The 21,368-nt window shown below is 34.6% G+C and overlaps 1 protein-coding gene across 1 annotated transcript; it reads left to right on the forward strand.

Annotated features, from left to right (window-relative positions):
* Positions 1-811: 811 nt before the first annotated feature.
* Positions 812-2,016, forward strand: LOC136219987 (RING-H2 finger protein ATL2). The gene is made up of 2 exons (XM_066007623.1): positions 812-1,697; positions 1,790-2,016. The coding sequence occupies exons 1-2, from the start codon at positions 920-922 to the stop codon at positions 1,795-1,797; spliced, it is 786 nt and encodes a 261-aa protein (XP_065863695.1). The 5' UTR covers positions 812-919; the 3' UTR covers positions 1,798-2,016.
* Positions 2,017-21,368: the final 19,352 nt, after the last annotated feature.

The following is a 21,368-nucleotide window of genomic DNA, read 5'->3' on the forward strand; positions in this document are numbered from 1 at the left end:
TTCATAAAAAAGTATCTTATGAATTATGAGTTCAATATACCATGTTTAACAGAAAAATGGATATTCCTTACTTATTATCAGACAACAGCTTATTTACAAGCTTTATATTAAATATCCTAAATATAATTGATATTTAAAAGATTGTCTAATTATAAAGCATAATCCCAAATTGAGAATTTTTTTACCCTGTATTTGAAGCAACCGCAAAAACGTTTCATCGGATTTGTATCACGTCAAAGATCTGATTATCACACTCCACGATTGTTGCAGCTTTTGTATTTCACGTGTTTTTTCAATTGCAGTCCATATCAACAATTTGTGGTTATGTTTTATAATTGGACAAGTTTGATGGATTATGTTTTACAATTGAATAAATTTAAAGGGTAAGTTGTTATAATTAAAAATTGAGAAAGACACTTACAACATTTAAACAAATTGGAAGGATTATTTATATATTAGTGACTCAAATTCGGATGGAAATGACGATTTTTCAACTACACCATGACGTCATCGGAAATTACTTTTAAAACAAATAGTGACTCATATACTGCAGTATCTTTCAATCCGAGAAATTCTTCAATCTAATTCTTAATTATTCTGTTTATAATTTAAACATCCCAATTTCTTCCTAACACGTTCTTCCTCAAACCGAAACGAAACAAAACAAAAAAAAAAAAAACATGCTGTGGAATATAAAAAGAAGGAAAAGGACATTTCGGACATTTCCCTCAAACCCCGCGTCAAAGTTGGCGTGCTTTTCAACAGTTTGAAAATACTAATACCATACCCTTGTCTACTGTTTTTACCTCCAAAAAAAAAAAGCGAAACCCTCAAGAACTTTCCTCTTCATTCTCTACAAAAAACCCCCAAATTTCTCACTCCTTCTTCGTCTTCCTCTTCCTCTTCTCCCCCGGCGGCCATGGATTCCTCCTACGATGAACAAGCAAACAAAAGCTACGCTCTAAGCGGAAGAATTATGCTAAGTGCGATCATTATTCTCTTTTTCGTTGTTGTTATGATGGTTTGTCTCCATCTATATGCTCGCTGGTACCTTATAAACGCTCGCCGTCGCCAAATTCGCCGCGCTCGGAATCGCCGGACGCATCTTGTCTTCTACGTTGATCCGTCTAATCCAAACGGTGCCGTTCCGTCTCGGGGTCTCGATTCCACTCTTCTGAAATCGCTGCCTGTTTTTGTATTTGATTCCGGGTCTAACCCGGATCCGATTGAGTGCGCGGTTTGTTTATCTGAGTTTGAAGAGAATGAAACGGGTCGGACTTTGCCGAAATGTAAACATAGTTTCCATATTGAATGTATTGATATGTGGTTCCATTCTCACTCCACTTGCCCTCTCTGCCGGTCTCCGGTTGAGGCTGTCACGGAGAACCCGACGGAGGGGGATAATCCGTCGTCGGAGATTATTGAAACGGAAGCGAATTTCCATGAGGAACAAGTTGGGGCTTCTACGTCGTCGTTTGGAGGGCGAAGGAAACCGACGGAGCTCGTTGGTGTTACGATAGAAATACCGAGGAGAAACGGGGTTTTTGAGAACGAGTCAGTGAGTGAGTCACCGGTGTACAGATCGCCGATGAGTCGGATGCTGTCGTTTAGGAGGATTCTCAGCAGAGACAGGAGAGGAAATGCGCCATCGTCACCGAGTTGTGGTGGTGGTGGTGGCGAGTCAGAGTTAGAGAGAGGTGAGACTCACCAAACTCGGGGTAAAACCGGTTGTGACTCAGCTGTTTGAGTGAACTGACTGACTGACTGACGCGTGGCTGTTATCTTATAGGGCTTTGAAACGGAGAAACATTCAGACATGTCAGGTGTATCTACTCTCGAGGCGGGAAATTATTGTGTAGGGGCAATTTTGTGTAAGCTCGGATGCTGAGTGGGCCCTTTTGGTGTTATCATCAGCCACCTTCGGTCAACGTGTTAGCTGTATATATTTTCTCATTTCATTGATTTATATACTTTTTTATTTATTTGATTGAAAATATTTATACTTTAGTGTTACTATATTGCTCTCAAAATGGATATGGTCAATATAGAAACTTTATATTAAGAAAATTCTCAGAGTACCATATGGAAATATATAATGTCATTAATTATTGAATGAGATAATCCCTAATTCATGCATCAAGTTGATTTGAAAAAGAGGTTTTTGCGGTATATTTCATTTTTATTTCAACAACTAATATTATAGTCAATATAAAATCAAAGTTGACAAGCAAAATAGTCGGTTTAAATAGGCAAACTAGGAGAAATAAAATGAAGGATTTTCTATATGTGACGAAGATGCATGTATCTATTGGTGTTCGGGATAAATAAACCCAAAGGTAGGACATATGCGGTTGGGGTTTTGAGTATGAGTAAGCCTGTAGCTTTTTCTAACAATTTATCGAAGATAATGTGTCTATATTACTGGTGAAACTTATACGCAGACTTTGTAGAATAAGATCTAGGAATTATATACTTAAAAAACTGGCAATAATAAATTATTTTATTTGATCAAATTGGTTTAAATGAAATATTAAGACGGTACTTCTCAGTTCTAAAGGATCGTGGACCAGTTGGATAGTAGGAGGCTGAAAATTAAAAATGACTTCACAACTTTACTAACACTTCACTAGAGTTGGGCGAGACTTTAAAATTTTCACTTTCAAAATTCGCACATGGTAAAATTAGTATGAAGTTTGTCAAGAATGGAACTTTAAATGAAGAGATAAGGTGTATGATGTAGGCAGCCGCTACATTACAATGAAACACTTTGGATTTCTATGGAGAAGAGTGAGGTCATAGGATTCAAATAAAGAGGCAGAAGAAAATGCCATATCAATTTTTTTTTACAGAAAGCTTAAGCAAGAAACGAATAAAGGTAAAAAAAGAAAAGAGACATATAGTACCAATGACGAACGAGAAAATGTCGCTGGTGAGTTCTATGTTGTTTATGATGTTGATATTATGAATCTTGTGATCCAAGTGACTAGTTGGGTGATTGATAATGGTGTTACTATACTCGCCACATCTCGAAGTGGGTTCTTCTCATCTTGCACATAATGAGATTTTGGTGTAATAAGGATGAGAAATGATAACTTCTCTAAAATTGTGGGCGATGTTCATCTATAAGCTAAGAATGACATGAAATTGGTGCTAAGAGATGTTAGACATGTTACAGATATGCGTCTGAACTGATCTCTATAAACAAACTTGACGGAGAATGTTTATGTACCTTCCATAATGATCAATGGAACCCCATCAAAGGTTCGATGTTGCAAGCGGATCTCCTAAGAAGTTGTAAACGCGACAAAGAATGAAAATGCAATCGAATTGTGGCACAGACGTCTCAGGCACATACCTGAGAAAGGTATGACAAAACTGGCTAAAAATGTTATGAATGAATTTGATCAAGCTAGATGGAAACGGAAAGCTAGTGAAGTACAAAGCTTGTCTAGTGGTGAAAGGTTTTCAACATAAGAAAGACATTGATTTCGATGAGATTTTTTCGCCAGTTGTTAAAATGACATCTATTCGAGTAGTTCTAAGCTTGACAGCTATGGAGCTTGAACAACTAGATGTGAAAACAACATTCCTTCATGGTGATTTGAAGGAAGAAATCTACATAGTGCAACCAGAAGACTTTGAAGAGAAAGGAAAGGAACACATGGTTTACAAGCTGCAAAATAGGTTGAAACAAGCACCCAAACAATGGTACAAGAAGTTTGATTCTTTCATAAGCACTCATGGATACAAGAACACCCAAGCAGATTTATGTGTCTAGTTCAAAAGATTTTCTGGTAACAACTATCATTTTTTTGTTATATGTTGATGATATGCTGATTGTGGGACAAGATGCTTTATGAATTCGTAAATTAGAGGAGCAATTATCAGCGTCCTTTGACATAAAGGACTTGGGACCATCACAACAGATTTTAGGCATGAAAATTGTTTGTGACAAAAACACCAAAAACTTATGGTTGTCACAAGATAAGTATTTTGAACTGGTATTGGAACGTTTCAACATGTTAAATGCTAAACCAATCAGCATTCCGCTTGCTGGTCATATGAAGCTGAATAAGGAGTCTTATCCCACAACTAAATGAGAGAAGGAACACATGAGAAATTTTTCATACGCTTCTGCGGTCGGGAGTTTGATGTATGCCATGGTTTGAACAAAACCAATTATTGCACATGACGTTGGAGTCGTAAGCAGATTCCTAGATAATCCAGGAAAACAACACTGGGAAGCTGTTAAATGGATTCTCAGATACTTGAAGAGAAGTCCTAAGGTGTGCTTATGTTATGGAAGATCTGAACCAATCCTAGAAGGCTTTGTTGATGTTGATATGGCAGGAGATCTCGACCATAGAAGGTCAACTTCAGGATACATATTTACATTCGTTGGGGGAGCAATTTCTTGGCAATCTAAACTAGTGGAGTTATTTTTTCGGCACCCTGTAGTTTTTCCTTACAAAAGGTTTCCATGTAAAATCCGTCTCTCCTTATCACTTTATTTGTATTGTTCTAATTTTATTTATATACATAACATAGTTATGAGTTTAATTTATACGAGATATTAACAATAAATACTATTTAAAAAAACGTTAAGTTACATAGTTTTGTTACTTTAATCTAGGCCAAAATTACGTTATCCCAAGTTCACAAGTAAAAACATTTGATTTATTGCTGTCACGATCCATTGAGATTCAGTCCTTTGTGGCTTAAAAAATTTGGTTTAATTCTTGCAAACACAAAACATCTAGTTTAATAATAATAATAATAATAATAATAATAATAATAATAATAATAATAATAAGGGTTAAGGTGTAAAAATGCCCCTAGCATTTTAGGTCAGGAGCAATTTTACCCCTAATGTCTAAAATGATGTAATTTTACCCATAAGCTTGGAAGTCAAGAACAATTTTACCCATAACATTGATAAATTGGGTCAATTTGAGAAATAATTCATCAAACTGTCTTTTCCGTCATGAAACTTGTCATTTGCACTTCACACGTACGTCATTTTATGAATAACAAATCACAAACATATGTTGAGATGTGAAAAAAATAAAAAAAATATACTTCTTTTCTACGAATTAGACAAAAAAAAATTCAAAAAGTTCACCGATTTTTTTTTTTGTGGTAGAAATAGGAAAAGAAAAAACAAAACAACAAACACCTAACCTGGAATCAGCCTATTTAAAAAATTCAAAAAATTTACCGAATTTATAAATATTAATCTCCCATTCTATTATTAAATTATAAAAAATATGAAAACTTTTTTTTAGAACCGATTGATATGCAATTGGTGAAAATAAAGAAAAAAAATATATGTGTTTTATAATAGCGTCTGAAATTGACCCAAATTATTAAAGTTAGGGGTAAAATTGCTCTTGGCTACCAACGTTAAGGGTAAAATTGTACAATTTTAAACGTTAGGGGTATTTTTGTACCTTAACCCTAATAATAATAATAATAATAATAATAATAGAAACCGTTGTATTTGGTGAATATTTAATATTTGGTATTTGTTGAAAAATAGATATGATGCGATTGAAAATGATAAATCCAATAAGGTAGCTGTCAAGAGGTCCAATAAGGTAGGAAGTATAAATCCAAAAGGAGATATAATTGGTTTTTTTCCTTTTAAAAATAAAAATAAAACAGGAATTATTGTTTTGCAATCTATTTATGGGAGCCGTTTGGCACAATTTCTGATTATGGTACCAAAATATTACATAAAATATGTTAGATGATCGAATATGGTACCATTGGTCTATCGGGGATTCCCCATCCCCGTCCCGAATAACATATGGGGAAAATTTTGGCTAGCATCCCCATCCCGCGAGGAATCCGGATCCCTGCGGAGATTTCCCATTCCTGTTTAACTTTTTAATTTCTCTACTTTTTTTTTTAAGGTTTCGAAGGTTTTGATTATCTAAAATTCTCATCCTCGCAGGGAATCCCCATCCTGGGTATATGCATTACTTATTAGCTTTCAATTTTTTTTTATTTTATAATTTCTACTCCTAATTGCATAGGTTCCTTTTTAATTTTAAACCAACCTAGTTAGAGTTTATCTTAATTTATTTTTAGAATATATTCCGTTTTAAAGCAACCAGGTATTACAACTCAATCTTTTTTTAGTTTATCTAAATCACCTATATATTTTTTTAGTTTATTTTTTTGATATTCGGGTATTTAGTCGGGGATCCCCGTTGGGGACATTCGGGGACATGGATGGGGACGGGGATGGAACACTTATAACCATACCCGCCCCGTCCCCGACTATCGGGGACAAAATAAAAACCATCCCCGCCCCATGGGGATTACAAACGGGGATTCCCCATCCCCAACGGGTCGGGTCTCTAACGGAGATGGAGAATCCCAAACTAATTGACAGCCTTATTAACCATCACGGAATGAGAATCCTAAATTTAGGGGACATTTTAGAGAGGACCGGATCCTTTCTAAAATTCATTTTTAAGATTGTGACATAATGTATTCTTAAAAAGGTCTTGGGAGAATCTGATCTCCAAAAACCCTTCAAAATTTAAGAGTGTTTTTGATAAAAAAAATCGTTTGAAATCATTTGTAATTCCTATTGGGCATGGTTATAGATTTATCGGATTGAGATCATATCAAGGTGAGTTTCAATTTTAGAGATCAAATTGTAATTTCAATTATCCAATATCAGCAGTGAGTAAGTAAAATATTAAATAATAAACTAAAAAATATAATATTTTAAAATTTAATTACATAAATTAAAGCGAAAATAGTTACTTTTGCATTTTTTTGAAGCAAAAATACTAATTAGACTTTTAATATCTTCATGCAAATTTTTTCAATTGATAATAAATTTAATCAATTTGATTTTTGTTTGACATGATTGATCGCATTTATATATGAATAAATTGAACGACCGAGAGAGAACGACCGAGAGTGAACGTATGAGAGAACGTTCGAGATCAGGCGGCGGAGCGATCGGGGTCGACGGCGGGAGGGGTGCGCGACGCTCAGGCAGGGGAGGTGAGATCAGGTGCGAGTGATTTGCGGTTGGCTGGGGTAGACGGCGATAGAAATCGATCTTCTCCCAGATCTGGCAGTGTTCAGCAGTTGGAGGCGCCGACGGTTTCGGATTTGGGGGGAGGGATGGAGGGTGCGGCGGCAGGAGGTTTGGTGCCGCCTAGGGATGGGATTGCTGGGATTGCCGCGGGTAAGGGTGGCAGATCTGGTGTAGGGGGCGGGGTCGGGTTGTCCGGCCGGTCAGGTGAGACCTTTTGCAAGGATCAGGCGGCTTCCGTGGAGGTCCTTGCGGAGGCGATCAATTCTCCTTTGGATTCCCGGGATGTTTCCGAGATGGGAGTTAGTGGAGAGATGGTTGATGGGGTGCAAGGGTTGGTGTTACCGGGAAATATGAAAATGTCTTGGAAAGACACGGTCATGGGTGTAGTGGAAGAGGATACATCCTTTAACGGAGGAATGGAGGATGAAAACTTGGAGGGAATTTTGTCAGATTCGGATATAGAGGATGAGGAACAAGACGATCCTTTATGTCCTGTGATCCGTTTGTCCTCGGCTGATAAACGATCCCTTCGTTCTAAATGGAAATTGTCTTTAATAGTGACTGTCCTAGGGAAAAAAATTGGATTTAATTATTTTGCTCAGAAAATCTGGGCTCAGTGGGCTAAAAAAGGTAAAGTCAGTATCACTGACTTGGAAAATGACTATTATGTGATTAAGTTTACACAGGCTGAAGATTATGAAGTTGTCATTAATGGGGGCCCCTACATTATATCCAATCATGTTCTTGCCATAAGACCTTGGGTTCCTAACTTTAATCCAAGGGATTGTTCGGTTAATAGAATTTTGACTTGGGTGAGATTCTCGGGTCTCCCGATTGAGTATTATAATTAAATATTTCTTAAGAAAATTGCAGGGCTTGTTGGTAAAGTCCACCATGTGGATAAAACTACTATTGGAACTGAAAGAGGCAAGTTTGCTAGAGTTTGTATTGATGTTGACCTAGCTAAACCTCTTTTATTTAAATTTTGTTTACAACATACAATCTACTATATTGAGTATGAAGGGATCCATAATATCTGTTATGAATGTGGGATGTTTGGTCATAATTATGAGGGTTGCCCTAAAAAGAAGAAGGTAACAGAGGAGTTAGTTGAAGCTGTCAAGGCTAGGGAAGAAGGTAGCCAAGGGGATGTGAGGAATTTTGGCCCTTGGATGGTTGCTAAGAGTTCTGGGAGACGAAGGACGCGCGCTCCTGTGGCCCACAATATTCCTCCTGACATTAATAACTATCAGCTCCTGCTCCAAAATGATTATGGAAGGAAGGAGATGTCTAGTCCAAAGGATTGTGTGGCTTCCGACGACCCTTTGGAGTCATGTTCTGGATCTAGGTTTGGGGTTCTTCCAGTGGATGAAGATCAAGACCATGGTCCTACTAATGATCAAGTAGAGTTGGGCATGCCGGACTTAGAACCTGCAGATCCTGGAGCAAATAATGTGGAGACGGTTAACCCTTTGTTTGAATCCAAAGAAGGGCCCCATGATTGTTCTCAGATTCAAGCTCCTCAAGTTTCTGTGATGAATAAAGAGGTTAATTTTTCTAAAGTCCGTATTGAGGCTAGAAATGGGAAGGCCATGGGAGTTAATAAAATGAGTATGGAGAAACTCAAGGGTAGTCATAAGAATAACCAAAATTCTTTTGGTTTCTTGGAGAAAAGGGGGTCTGCAGGTACCTCGTCTAGGCTCTTAGGAGCCCTTAATAAATATCTGGTTTAGTTGGGCGGGCCTGTGTTTGTTGCCCTCTTGTTGATGGATATGTTTGTATGGAATGTTAGAGGAGCGGCAAGCAAGGCGACCCGGATCCATGTAAAGGATTTAATTAAGCAGTTCAACCCGTCTTGTTTTGCTTTACTGGAAACTAAGATCAGTGGAGCTAAAGCAGATGAGGTGGTTAAATTATTTAGAAGTTGGAAGTGTGTCAGGTCGGAGGCTACTGGCCGCGCTGGTGGTATTTGGCTTTTGTGGAAGCCTAATCTTGTTCATTTTGATATCGTGAAGATGGATAAATAATTTATTCACAGTAAAGTTACTTACCCTTGTAATAAACCCCTCTTTATTACTATTGTGTATGCTGATCCTATTCTTGCCAATCGTAAACGTCTTTGGGAGATTTTGTTTACTTTAAGTACGAGTATGATGGATGCCTAGTTTGTAGCTGGAGATTTTAATGATATTGCTATTATGAGTGATCAAAGAGGGGGAGGGAATCACTATATTAATAGGTGTCTTAATCATAAGCAGAACATGGATTTGTGTGGACTGTCGGATCTTGGTGCTGCTGGTCATAAGTTTACTTGGAAACGTAATAGTACCTTTATTCGGTTGGACAAAGTTTATGCTAATATTGTTACTCAGAGCAGGTTTCCTGATACAGCTGTGTTGAATCTCCCCTTCCGTCATTCTGATCATTGTCCTATCTTAGTCAGGTTGGTGAGAGCTCCTCGTCCTAGAGGGGAAAGACCTTTTAGGTATCTAGTGGCTTGGGAATCTCACACTGAGTTTAAGAACTTTGTTCATGATAATTGGAAACCCCATTCCAATGTCTTACTGGTTGCGGAGGGTTTTATAAGTAATGTGGTGGGCTGGAATAGGAACATTTTTGGCCATATTATCAGAAGGAAACAGAAAATTCTGAGTAGGATTGAAGGCATCCAACGTATCTTGGAGATCAGGTTTGACCATAGTTTGAATTGTCTTCTTAGATCCCTCCAGAATGAGTTGGAAGCAGTGTTAAGGCAAGAGGAGTTACTTTGGTTTCAGAAATCAAGGAAAGCTTGGATTAAAGATGGAGATCGTAATACGAGGTATTTCCATCTTTCTACTGTTATCAGAAGGTAGAAAAATCGAATTGATGCTATCAAAGATTCTAATGGTAATTGGGTTTACGAGGATGAAGAAATCCGTCTCTTGGCCCTCAATTTCTATAAAGAGTTGTTTAAAGAAGACCTAGTGGATTTGGATGGAGCTCTGTCTAGGTCTACGTTTCCGACGGTTTGTGATGATAAGATTATTGAAGCTTTTCACCCTATTGATCAGAAAGAGATTGGCCAGGCGGTGTTTAGCATAGGTGCTACTAAAGCTCCTGGGGTTGATGGGCTCCCGGCCGGCTTTTATTATAAGCATTGGGAAACTGTAAAAGAAGGAATTTACAGTTTTGTTAAAGGGGTTTTTAATGGGTCTGAGGATATTAGGCTTGTGAATAAAACTCTTCTGGTCCTGATTCCTAAAGTGGAGAAGCCTTCCTCTTTCTTACAGATGAGACCTATTAGTCTGTGTAATGTGATTTATAAGGTGGTTACCAAAATCGTGGCTAATAGACTTCGATGTATTCTCTTTGATATTATTAGCCAGAATCAATGAAGTTTTGTCCCGGGGAGACAGATGATGGATAATATTGTTATCGCTCAGGAGATGGTTCATTCGATGAAGGTAAAAAAGGGTAAGCGTGGTATTGTGGCTCTGAAGCTGGATCTAGAGAAAGCTTACGATCGGATTAACTGGAGTTTTCTTCTAGATAATCTGGAGAGAGTTGGGATTCCGGATAATTGGAGGAAATTAATTGAGGTTTGTATTTCTTCTCTTGTCTTCCAAGTTTTGATAAATGGGGATTTGTCCGAGGAGTTTACCCCTTCCCGGGGTATCCGTCAAGGGGACCCTATAAGCCCGTTCTTATTTGTTATTGCTATGGAGAGGTTAACTCATCTTATCCAAGATGCCGTGAGCACTGGGAAGTTTCATCCGGTTTCCATTAATAAATTCTGTCCACCGGTAACTCATTTATTCTTTGCTGATGATGTGATGATCTTTGTTGAAGGAAGTGGGGAGCAAATTGGTGTGATTATGGATATCCTCAGTAAATTTTGCTCTGCTTCGGGTCAAAAGCTTAATATCCACAAGTCTAGAATGTTGTGCTCTAAAAATATGGACCAAAGGATCTGTAAAAGGATGAGTGAGATTTCTGGTATTCCTCTAACCAAGGCTTTTGGTAACTATCTTGGGGTTCCTCTCCATAGTGATAGAGTTTCTAAAGCTTCCTTTAAAGAGATCTTCGATAGATCTAATAGTAAATGTGCTAGTTGGAAAGCTAAATCCCTTTCACTTGCGGCCATCTTACCTTGATCCAATAAGTGAACTGTGCGGCTCCTAATCACATAATGCAAGCTTGTAGGCTACTGGAGCCTATTTTTAATGGTCTTGATAAAATTAATCATCGTTTCCTGTGGGTGTACTCAGAAGAGGGGAAAAAAATTCATCTTGTCCCTTAGAAAGAGGTTTGCCAACCTAAGAATATGGGAGGTTTGGGGATTAGACAAGCCAGGGACAATAATAAAGTGTTGTTAATTAAGCTACTTTGGAGGATGTGGCAATCCCCGTCTGCTCTTTGGGTTCGATTATTGTGTGGGAAATTTAGGAAGGATAGAATTTTTGGGGGACCAAAAGAGAGGGTTCTTAATTGTTCTTTCTTATGAAAAGGGGTTAACGCTGTGTTTTCGGAGTTTTGCTTTGGAATTGGTTGGTCGGTGGGCAATGGTAGATCTATTAGCTTTTGGAATGACATCTGGCTTGGGAAGAAGCCGTTATTAGATGTTTGTACTTTTCTGCCACCTTTGGAGATTCGTAATTAGAGCATTGCTGATGTTGTGGATTCGGAGGGAGATTGGGTTTGGTCGAGATTTGAGGCTTACCATAGTCTGGAAACGCTCCTGAAGATTCGGGGAGTTAAAGTTAGTAGTAAGGATGAAGATAGGGATAATCACTGTTGGTCCTTTACGAACAATGGTGCTTATTCCTGCAAATCAGCTTTTGAGGCTTTTAATCTTAATTTGGATGCTCCTCCTTCCATCGATTGGAAGAATATTTGGGCCTTGAAAGTCCCGTATCGCATTAGGAGTTTCATGTGGCTTGGTGCAAAGAATAGTCTGCTTACAAATGTTGAAAGGAAAAGACGCCATCTAGTGGATTTTGATACTTGTTGTAGATGCAAAGCTCAGGCGGAAACCATCTGCCATGTTCTTAGAGATTGTGCTAAAAGTAAAAATGTGTGGAGGAAAGTTCTTCTGGTCCATTTGCTTTCTGATTTTTTTGCCCATTCTGATCGTGATTGGTTTATAGATGGGGTTAGTGGTTTGTTATTTCCTGAGCTGGAGCATGGTGTTATCCTCTTTGTTGTTGTCTGTCACCAGCTTTGGCAGTGGAGAAATGCTGATATCTTTGGAGATGGAGCTATTGTTATTCCTAATTTACTTGTTTTCTTCTCCAAGAAAATCAATACTATTATTAATAGCTTAAAAGAGGATAATTTATCTAGTACTAGCCAGAGAACTATTGTTCATCTCTTGGGATGGAGTAGACCTGGTGAAGGGATAGTTAAGTTAAATACTGATGTCTCTTGTTTTGCAGACGGCAGAATTGCGGCTGGAGGTGTTTTGAGAGATGCGGGTGGTGCTTGGGTGTCTGGCTTTGCTCAGAACCTGAGGTTAGGCTCTTCCTTTACTGCTGAGCTCTGGAGAATTTTCTCTGGGCTTAGTCTCGCCAAAAATCTGGGTTTGAAAAGACTACTCGTGGAATCGGACAACCTTGAAGCGGTCAAAATGATCTCTGATAATAAGACTATGTGTCTAGGTTGCCAAAATTTAGTTAAAGAAATCAGAAGATTGTGTGCTTCCTTCGATACCATCAGCTTTGGCCATGTCTACAGGGAGCAGAACCGAGTAGCAGACCGCCTTGCTGCTGAGGGCCATGTGAGGTTATTTGGAGTCTTAATTTTCTCTTCTCCTCCGGACTTCCTTTTTTCGTTACTTTCGGATGATCAGGTGGGTGTTAGCTTTCCTAGGCTAATCCCGGGTTAATTTGTGGGGCTTTTGTTTGTTTGTTTTTTTCTTTCCTTCTCCTACCAAAAAAATTAGGTGCCTTTAATTTTGAGAAAACTTCTTTGTTTAAAATGAAAAATAATTGATATAGTTAATAATATTTTATAAGTAATAAATAAATTTGAAAAACAATTAAATCATTTCAAATAATTTAAAATCTAATTTTTATAAACATTTTAACTCTTGAAACAAGAATATTAATATCATATAAATTTTTATAGTGTAATTATAATTTGAAAGCTACCGGTTTTGCAACTTTTAACTACAAAATTAACTAGTTAAATTTAATAGCTAAATTTAATGAATTATTTTTTGAATAATTAAATTATTAATTTTATAATTAATAATTAAGATGTAATTTTTTATTATAAAAATAATTAAGATGTATTAAATATGATATTATGATCTTCTTCTGAAAAGAAGTTAGTTTCGGTCCCTTAGCAATCTTGTTTCAAGCCTTTAAAGGAGGGGGGTCTTGGACTTAAGCATTTGAAAACCTTGAATCTTGCACTTTCAGGTAAGATGGCTTGGGGTTTGATCTCTTCTAATACGCTTTGCTTTAAGACTCTTAGGTCACGTTTTTTAGGGGGCTCTGGCTTGCTTTGTTCTCGGGTTCTTCCGTCCACGGTTTGGGCTTCTATTAGGTCTGCGTATAGGGTCCTTCGTGATCATTCTTTTTGGATTCCGGGTAATTCGCCTGATTTGTTCTTTTGGACTTCGGAATGGATTCTTCCTCCACTTGTGGATCGTTTGGGCATCTCACTGCCATCGAACCTTTCAACTAAAGTTTCTGATTTTTTTCTAATGAGGTTTGGCATGACCTTCCTGGCCTCGCGGATGCTCTTGCTCACCAAATTAATAATATTCGGGGCAGCGGTCAGTCTGATGATATTTGTTTTTGGCGGCGTGCTAGTAGTGGTGTGTTTTCTGCTAGGCTCTTTTATCTTTGGCTTCGTCCTCCTTCTGCAGTGAATTCGGTTTTTTCGGGGATTTGGCGGCCTTTTACACAACCTTCTCATTCAATGGTGTGTTGGCGTGCATTTTTGGGTTATCTTCCAACGCAAGATGCTCTCCGGGCTAGGGGTTTGCAAATTGTTTCTCGTTGTCCGCTGTGCTGTTGTAATTGTGAGTCTTTGGATCATTTATTGGTTCATTGTTCGTTTGCTAAGCAGGTTTGGGCCAGCATTTCTTTACTTTTTGGTCGTCGGCTGGATCTAACGCTTTCTTTGTCAGGTTTTATTCAGCATGCTTTTGCTCATCGCTTGAGCTCTCACTGATGCCGCCGTTGTGGGTTAAGGCAAACACTGATGCTTCCGTTGTGGCTGGCTTGGCGGGTTGTGGTGGGGTATTTAGGGATCACACGGGTGGTTCTTTGGGGTCTTATGCTTTTCCGCTGGATTGTACGTTAGTGCACATGGCTGAACTCCAGGCGGTTTTATTTGCAATTTCTTATGCTTTTTCGCGTGGGTGGCGCAAGCTTTGGGTTGAGAGTGATTCTTGTTATGTTGTGCATCTGTTTCGTTCTCGATTGATGGTTCCGTGGACTATAAGAGTGGATTGGCAGAACTGTTTGGAGCATATGTTACAGATGGAAGTAGTTTTTTCTCATGTGTTCAGGGAAGGTAATCAAGTTGCGGATAAGCTGGCTGATTTTGGTAGAGTTAGTTCGGATTTTTGTTGGTGGGATGGAATTCCGGATTTTTGTTTTTTTTTCTCCTTCGCGATAATGCTTTAGGTAGGAATTCTTTCCGTTTTGTTTAGTTGTTGTTTTCTGGATGCTCTATTGTTGATTTTTTGTTTTGCTTTTAATAATATTGGGTATCACCCAGCCTTTATTCAAAAAAAAAAAATATATGATATTATGAAGTCTATCAAATCCTTTAATATCAATCAGAAAATAATTGATTGTTTCTAATGGTCGATAACAAAATTTATGTTAATACCTAACATGATAATCCAGATTGGCAGAACAAATAAAATTTATTTTGAATAATGGAATCATGTTACCTACAACTTAAAATACAACACAAACTTTTTTTATACATATAGTTTTTTTTTTTTTTATGAGAAACATACATATAATAATAATAATACTCTGAAATGATATAACCAATTTTGATGTTTATAAATATAAAATTCAGTTGAATTATTTACGCTAATACATTAAAAACGAATGAGATCACACAATCTCATTTTCATTAGGTGCTGTTTGGTAAAACTGAAAATTAAGTGCCGAAAAAATAAATACTGAATTTTAAATGCTGAGTATTATAAGTGCTTAAAATATTGAATGATGTAACTTTTATAAAAATATCAATTGATGATATCTAACTTAAAATGTTAAGTTAAAAATGTTGACTTATCAAAATAAGTTATTTTTAACTTAATTAACTAATTTAAGTGATAGAAAAACAACTGTTATCAAACGCACTTAAATTACATAAGTGTTTAATATTTTAATTTAAGTGATTAAGTTGGTTATCAAACAAGGCCAAAGTTTAAAATGGGGTAACAATATTAGTTAAGCCAAGTGTCTAGTAACAATCTATTAGTTACATACACTGCATATCTTTTAAAATGGCGTAAAGTGCAAAAATACCCTAACGTTTATATCTAGGAGTAATTTTACGTTTAACATGTAAAATTATGTAATTTTACCCATGACATTGGCAATCAAGACCAATTTCATCCATAACGTTGACAAGTTGGGTCAATTCAAACATTATTATACAACACACATTTTGTTCACTTATTCTACACTAATTACATATCTGTTTGTTTCAAAAAAAAAAAAAAAAATCATACCTTTTCAGATTTAATAATTGAATTACAGATTAATATTTTTAAATTCGGTGAAATATTTGAATTTTTTTTGTCCAACTCGTACAAAATACAGTATATTTTTTTAATTTATTTTGAATTTTTTTTCCACATCTAATTATATATTTATGATCTGTTATTAATTAGTGATAAAATAACGTATATATGAAGTGTAGATGATGTGATTCATGATTGAGAGGACAATTTGATAAATTATTTCTCAAATTGACATAATTTATCAACGTTAGGGATAAAATTGCTCTTAGCTGCCAATGTTAGGGGGTAAAATTTCATAATTTTAGACCTTAGGGATACAATTGCTACTGAATGTAAATGTTAAGAGTATTTTTGCACCTTATCCCATTTAAAACCATCACATATTGGCATTATTTTAAGATTTGTTTGGTATATTTAATGTTTGTTGTTGGTGTTTACTGTTAGAGCATCTCTAATACTAAGAGAGTGTTTGCTTCAGCTTTTCGGACCAAAGTTTAAAGTTGCACTCAAAACAGTCTGAAATATGGTGTTTGGTTAGATTTATACAACATTTTTTTTATAGAAACAATAGCGTTTTGAATCTCTTCATGAAAAGCTCTTTTTCATTAATAGTTTTTTTTTATATATTTCTCCGGCTGGGTTGGTTTGGCCTGGGTTCGAGTTCCCTATCGGGTTATCCTTCCTTTTGCCTTTTCCTTCCCCGAGCTTACAATAACAATTTGAATGTGCATTAGCGTTGGAAATTATAAAAAAATAATTATTTCAAAAAAAAAAAATATTTGATGTTGACAAATTTATCATTCTTATTTTCACAAAATGCATTTCTCTGTAACGTTATTTCTAGTTCGATAATATTATTTCCGTAACAACAAAATTTTATTTCGTTCAATAAATCATTGTTTTTTTATTTTTATTTAGTTGTTTAGATTATATTTATTATTTGTGTATTACAATTTTTATTTTTATAATTTATTTGTTGATTAATTTAAAAATGACTATAGTAAATATTTTACATAATAACTGTAAAAACATCTACTCACAATTTTACTAATTGATAATTAGTCAGCTAATAATATTAATAAACAGCTAAGTACCACGACAACAACTATTAACTAATAATTAAATCAAACATGTTCTAACTAATTGTTTGAATCTTTAAAATAATATAAAATATTAGCTAACTAATTTATACCGTACTAACTATTATACTTTTGAGAAAAACTATTATACTTTCTACATCTTTTTGTCTTGCTTTTTTTTTTTTTTACCATAAACACTTTACTTTAACTTTAAGTATAAGAGTGTATACATCGGCCGCCGACTTTAACATTTTTGACTCGTGCCTATCTTATGGATTAACAATTTCCCAGATCACCCTTGTTCCGTGTTATACACTGTTTCATCAATTTCGGTTAATCTAATTTTAGGTTAGCTCGTTTAAAATCTTGGCTCCACCGCTACATTGGTTATACACATCACAATCAAATGAACATGAACAATGTTTCCCCACACGGTTTAACAAATAACTTTGCGTAGTGAAGTTTTGAGTCTTTCTATACCAACAAACAAAAATTATAAGTAAAAGTCAAAACCTAAACCCATTTTGTACTCATTTTCATTTATATATTATTTTTATATGTACCCACCAAATTCATTTTCAACGGTTCAGATTTGATGAATAATTGATTCATGTATGGACATTTCATATTCAAATTATTGAAAATCTTCTAATTTCATTTAAGTTTTCACATTATTCTAAATTTATAAATACTTCTAAAGCATGCACTCTTTAGTTATAAAAATAGATGTATATTTTTTTTATTATATCTTAAAAGATATCAAATGTATTTTTTTAAAGAATTAATGGTGAATTTTGGTCTTTAAAATTGGCATAAAATTTCGTTAATCCAAATCGAAGTTTAAATATCAACTTTAATAAAGAAATTGGTAATATTTAAGAAATTAGTCCAAATTTGATAAATTTATAAATATTAAAATTGATTATATTTAGATTAATTTGTTAAATATTAATAGCTTTAGTAGTGAATTGATACCTAAATTTTAATTTAGGTCAAATCGAAGCTGATCACCAATTTCATTAGCTAAATTGACCATTAATTTATTTTCAAAAAGTATTATGCATCTTCAACGCTTACCAAATGAAGCATGAGAAATGCTCGATTCGGATGATTACTAGTCCAACCCTCCTTAATGTCTTCCTTAATTGTAGGGGAGAAATCGTTTCTTTTCTACGACTTCAAAAAAAGGGGAAGAATCCATAATTTTCCAAATAATGGGAAATCAGTAAAATAATATTTTATTTATCTATTTTTAAATTATTTTTAAATTAAATTTAATATATTATAAAAATAAATGTAGATATATTCTATTTGGGAATTTATTTGTATATATAATTATTTTATATTTGAATATTATTTGAAGTGTTTTGTGTCATACATTATTAAAATTGATTAAATGTGAGAATTATTTTAAATAGAGGAAGTATTTATTATTATCATCAATTATTCAAATATTTAATATAGGCTTAATATCCTCTCAATCCCCTCAAGTTGGCCCAATATTGCAACTGATTTCGTACTTACACCTTTAACAAGTAACTCCTCCAACTTGTTTATTTCGAACAAACAACCCCTTAAGTAAGTTATTTCGGGAGTTTTTTTTTTCCTTTTACTTAATGCATCACTAGATTAGTTAGATATAGCAACCGATAATTTGAAATCTTTTATTTCTGATGTAATATTATGTTGAATGTTTTTTTTTTGGATTTAGTGGTTATTTGTTCTAAATAAGCTAACTTGAGGAGTTATTTGTTCCAATTAAGCAAATGGAGGGATTATTTGTTCCAAATAAGTGAGTTGAGGGAGTTAGGCTCTGTTCTTTATCGCTGAAAAAAACTAAACTGAACTGAACTGAACTGAACTGAACTGAATTGAACTGAACTGAACTGAATTGAATTGAATTGAACTGAACTGAACTGAACTGAATACTGCTGAATACTGAACTGAATTTAACTGAATACTACTGAATACTGAACTTAACTGAATGCTACTGAACTTAACTGAATGCTACCGAACTTAACCGAACTTAACAATAATGATGATATTAGACTTTAAAATAATTTTCATGATAATATTGGACATTAATGAACTTATAATAATAATAATGGTTCTAATAAATTTAATAATATCAATAATAAATAAATATATTATTAAAGATAAAACTAAATTGAATATCAAATAAAAGCCCGGGATGATAAAATCTTGGCTCGATAAAAGCCTATGAAATTAAATAAAAATAAATCTAATTTAAATTAAAAATACAAATTACATACAAACACAAATTTATATATAATTTAAAGCCTATGAAATTAAATACAAATCTTCATATGAATACAAACTCTTAACTTTTTATTTTAATTAAGGGTTAAAGTGTAAAAATAACGTTTTGGGTCAGAAGTAATTTTACCTCTAACGTCTAAAATGGTGGAATTTTATCCCTAACATTGATAAATTGGATAAATTTGAGAAATAATTCATAATATGGATGCAATTCCTAATTTTTAAATATGGATGCATACTTTAGTTTTATTTATTTTTATTAAACCATATATACTTTAATAAACTATCATTTCTTGACTTTTATCTAATTTATAGATAATGATAAATTATAGATAAATAATAATAATAATAAACTATAAATAATAATAATAATAAATAATGATAAATTATAGATAAATAATAATAATTATTATAATAAATTATATATAAATAATGATAATATAATAAATAATGATAAATTACTGAATACTGAAACTGAATGCTGAAACTGGATGCTGAAACTGAATGCTGAAATTGAATGCTGAACTGAACTGAATTGAACTGAACTGAACTGAATTGAACTGAACTGAACTGAACTGAACTGAACTGATTGTTACTGAAATTAAGTGATAAAGAACAGGGCCTTACTTGTTAAAAGTGTAAGTACGAAGTCAGTTGCAGTATTGGAACAACTTGTGGAGGCTGGGAGGGTATTAAGCCTTTAATATATAATAGGGATGTGGATCGAATACTAGCAATGTGAATCGTTGCTGGATGGTTTCGAGGTGTGCTTCGCCCCTGCACTAGGAGCGGTTTCTGAGAACACTCCGACGAGCAAGTTAGTAATATGATGACCGAGGTGAAATGGAGGAAATGAGACAGAGAGAGCAAGCTACTTCCCAGTATTGGTATTAATAGTGAATGTGGTGGACTTCTGGACTTAGAGGACATTGCTATGCTAGTCTTGGGTTTGATCGGTTTGGGCCTAGTGGGCTGCCACATTCCTCATCAAACAATGGAATAAATTTTAGAGGAAATTACACGGTAACTCATCTTTTGATGTTTTTTTTACAATCTTCTATTTTCTTCTTTTTTCTGTTATCACATGCTAGTTTATTAAATTCAAAATATCAGATTCAGATACATTAATTTACACTTTTGTCAAAATTGCAGTTACCGGATATTAATTATTTTATTATTAATTTTTGTAATACATATTTATATTTCAATCCTATATTTTACTTAGCCACTACCCTTGTGCCGTTTCGTTCCTTTTTCTGCGTTTTTTGCTTTTCATTTTCATTTTGCAGCTATTTCTGATTTTGGGTTTTCCGGAAAGGATCAACTACATTGACCACTTCATCTTAAACCTCACTGTAACCTGTGAATCCAGAAGTGATATTGTTCAATTTTCTGGGCTTCTCTTGAATGTTTTGTCATCTGCCATGGTTTCATACTCGAATCTTGTTTCGAAGCTTTTTTTTCCGGTTTGTATGAACAAAGACGGTTACTGGCACTCCAATGGATTTTCCCCACCAAATCACACTGTAAAAAAACAGAGAATATAATGGGTTCTATATAAACTATTATTTTCATTAATATTATCCGAAAAAAAGCAACCAAAATGAATATGAAAAAGATATTGTTTGGGATCGGTTACTTAAGAATATCAGATCAATTGTTGTTAACTTTCATGTTCACTTATTCAATTATATGAATGTCCAATCTTGATGTTTTTTTTCCACAAATGATTCTCCAAAAGAATTTGGAAAGTGAATATGAAGATGAGTTACTGTCATGATATGAATATAAGATCATCTTTATTTTCAATTATGATTTTCATTCTCACAGATGAGTAAAGCAGGAAAGAAAACTGAAGCATCTGTGCAGTTTTTTTAAATATGATTATTTCATTGATTTAATGTTTTAACATTATTATTAAGTTTTAAATTTAAAAACTGCCCCTACTTTAAAAGGTTATGTCGATTGATTGATGACAAATGTAGTTTAGTATTTTAAGAATTTGATACAATTGTAAATTTCTTGATAAGTATGGGACAGTTGTAATAAAACCTTGAATTCTTGACTTCTATGTAATTTACCCTAAATTTTATTCATTATCTGATGAAAAATACGAGTCCATGTGTCAAGCCCATCAAATTAGCTCCAATAAAAGAACTGGCCTTGGCTAACTAGCCAAGAACCAAATGACATAGAAGACACTAGACCACAAGCCCAAACTCTATAAGTAGAAAAACTCATT

Source organism: Euphorbia lathyris, chromosome 2, assembly GCF_963576675.1.
Source record: "Euphorbia lathyris chromosome 2, ddEupLath1.1, whole genome shotgun sequence".
NCBI classification, from domain to species: Eukaryota; Viridiplantae; Streptophyta; class Magnoliopsida; order Malpighiales; family Euphorbiaceae; genus Euphorbia; species Euphorbia lathyris.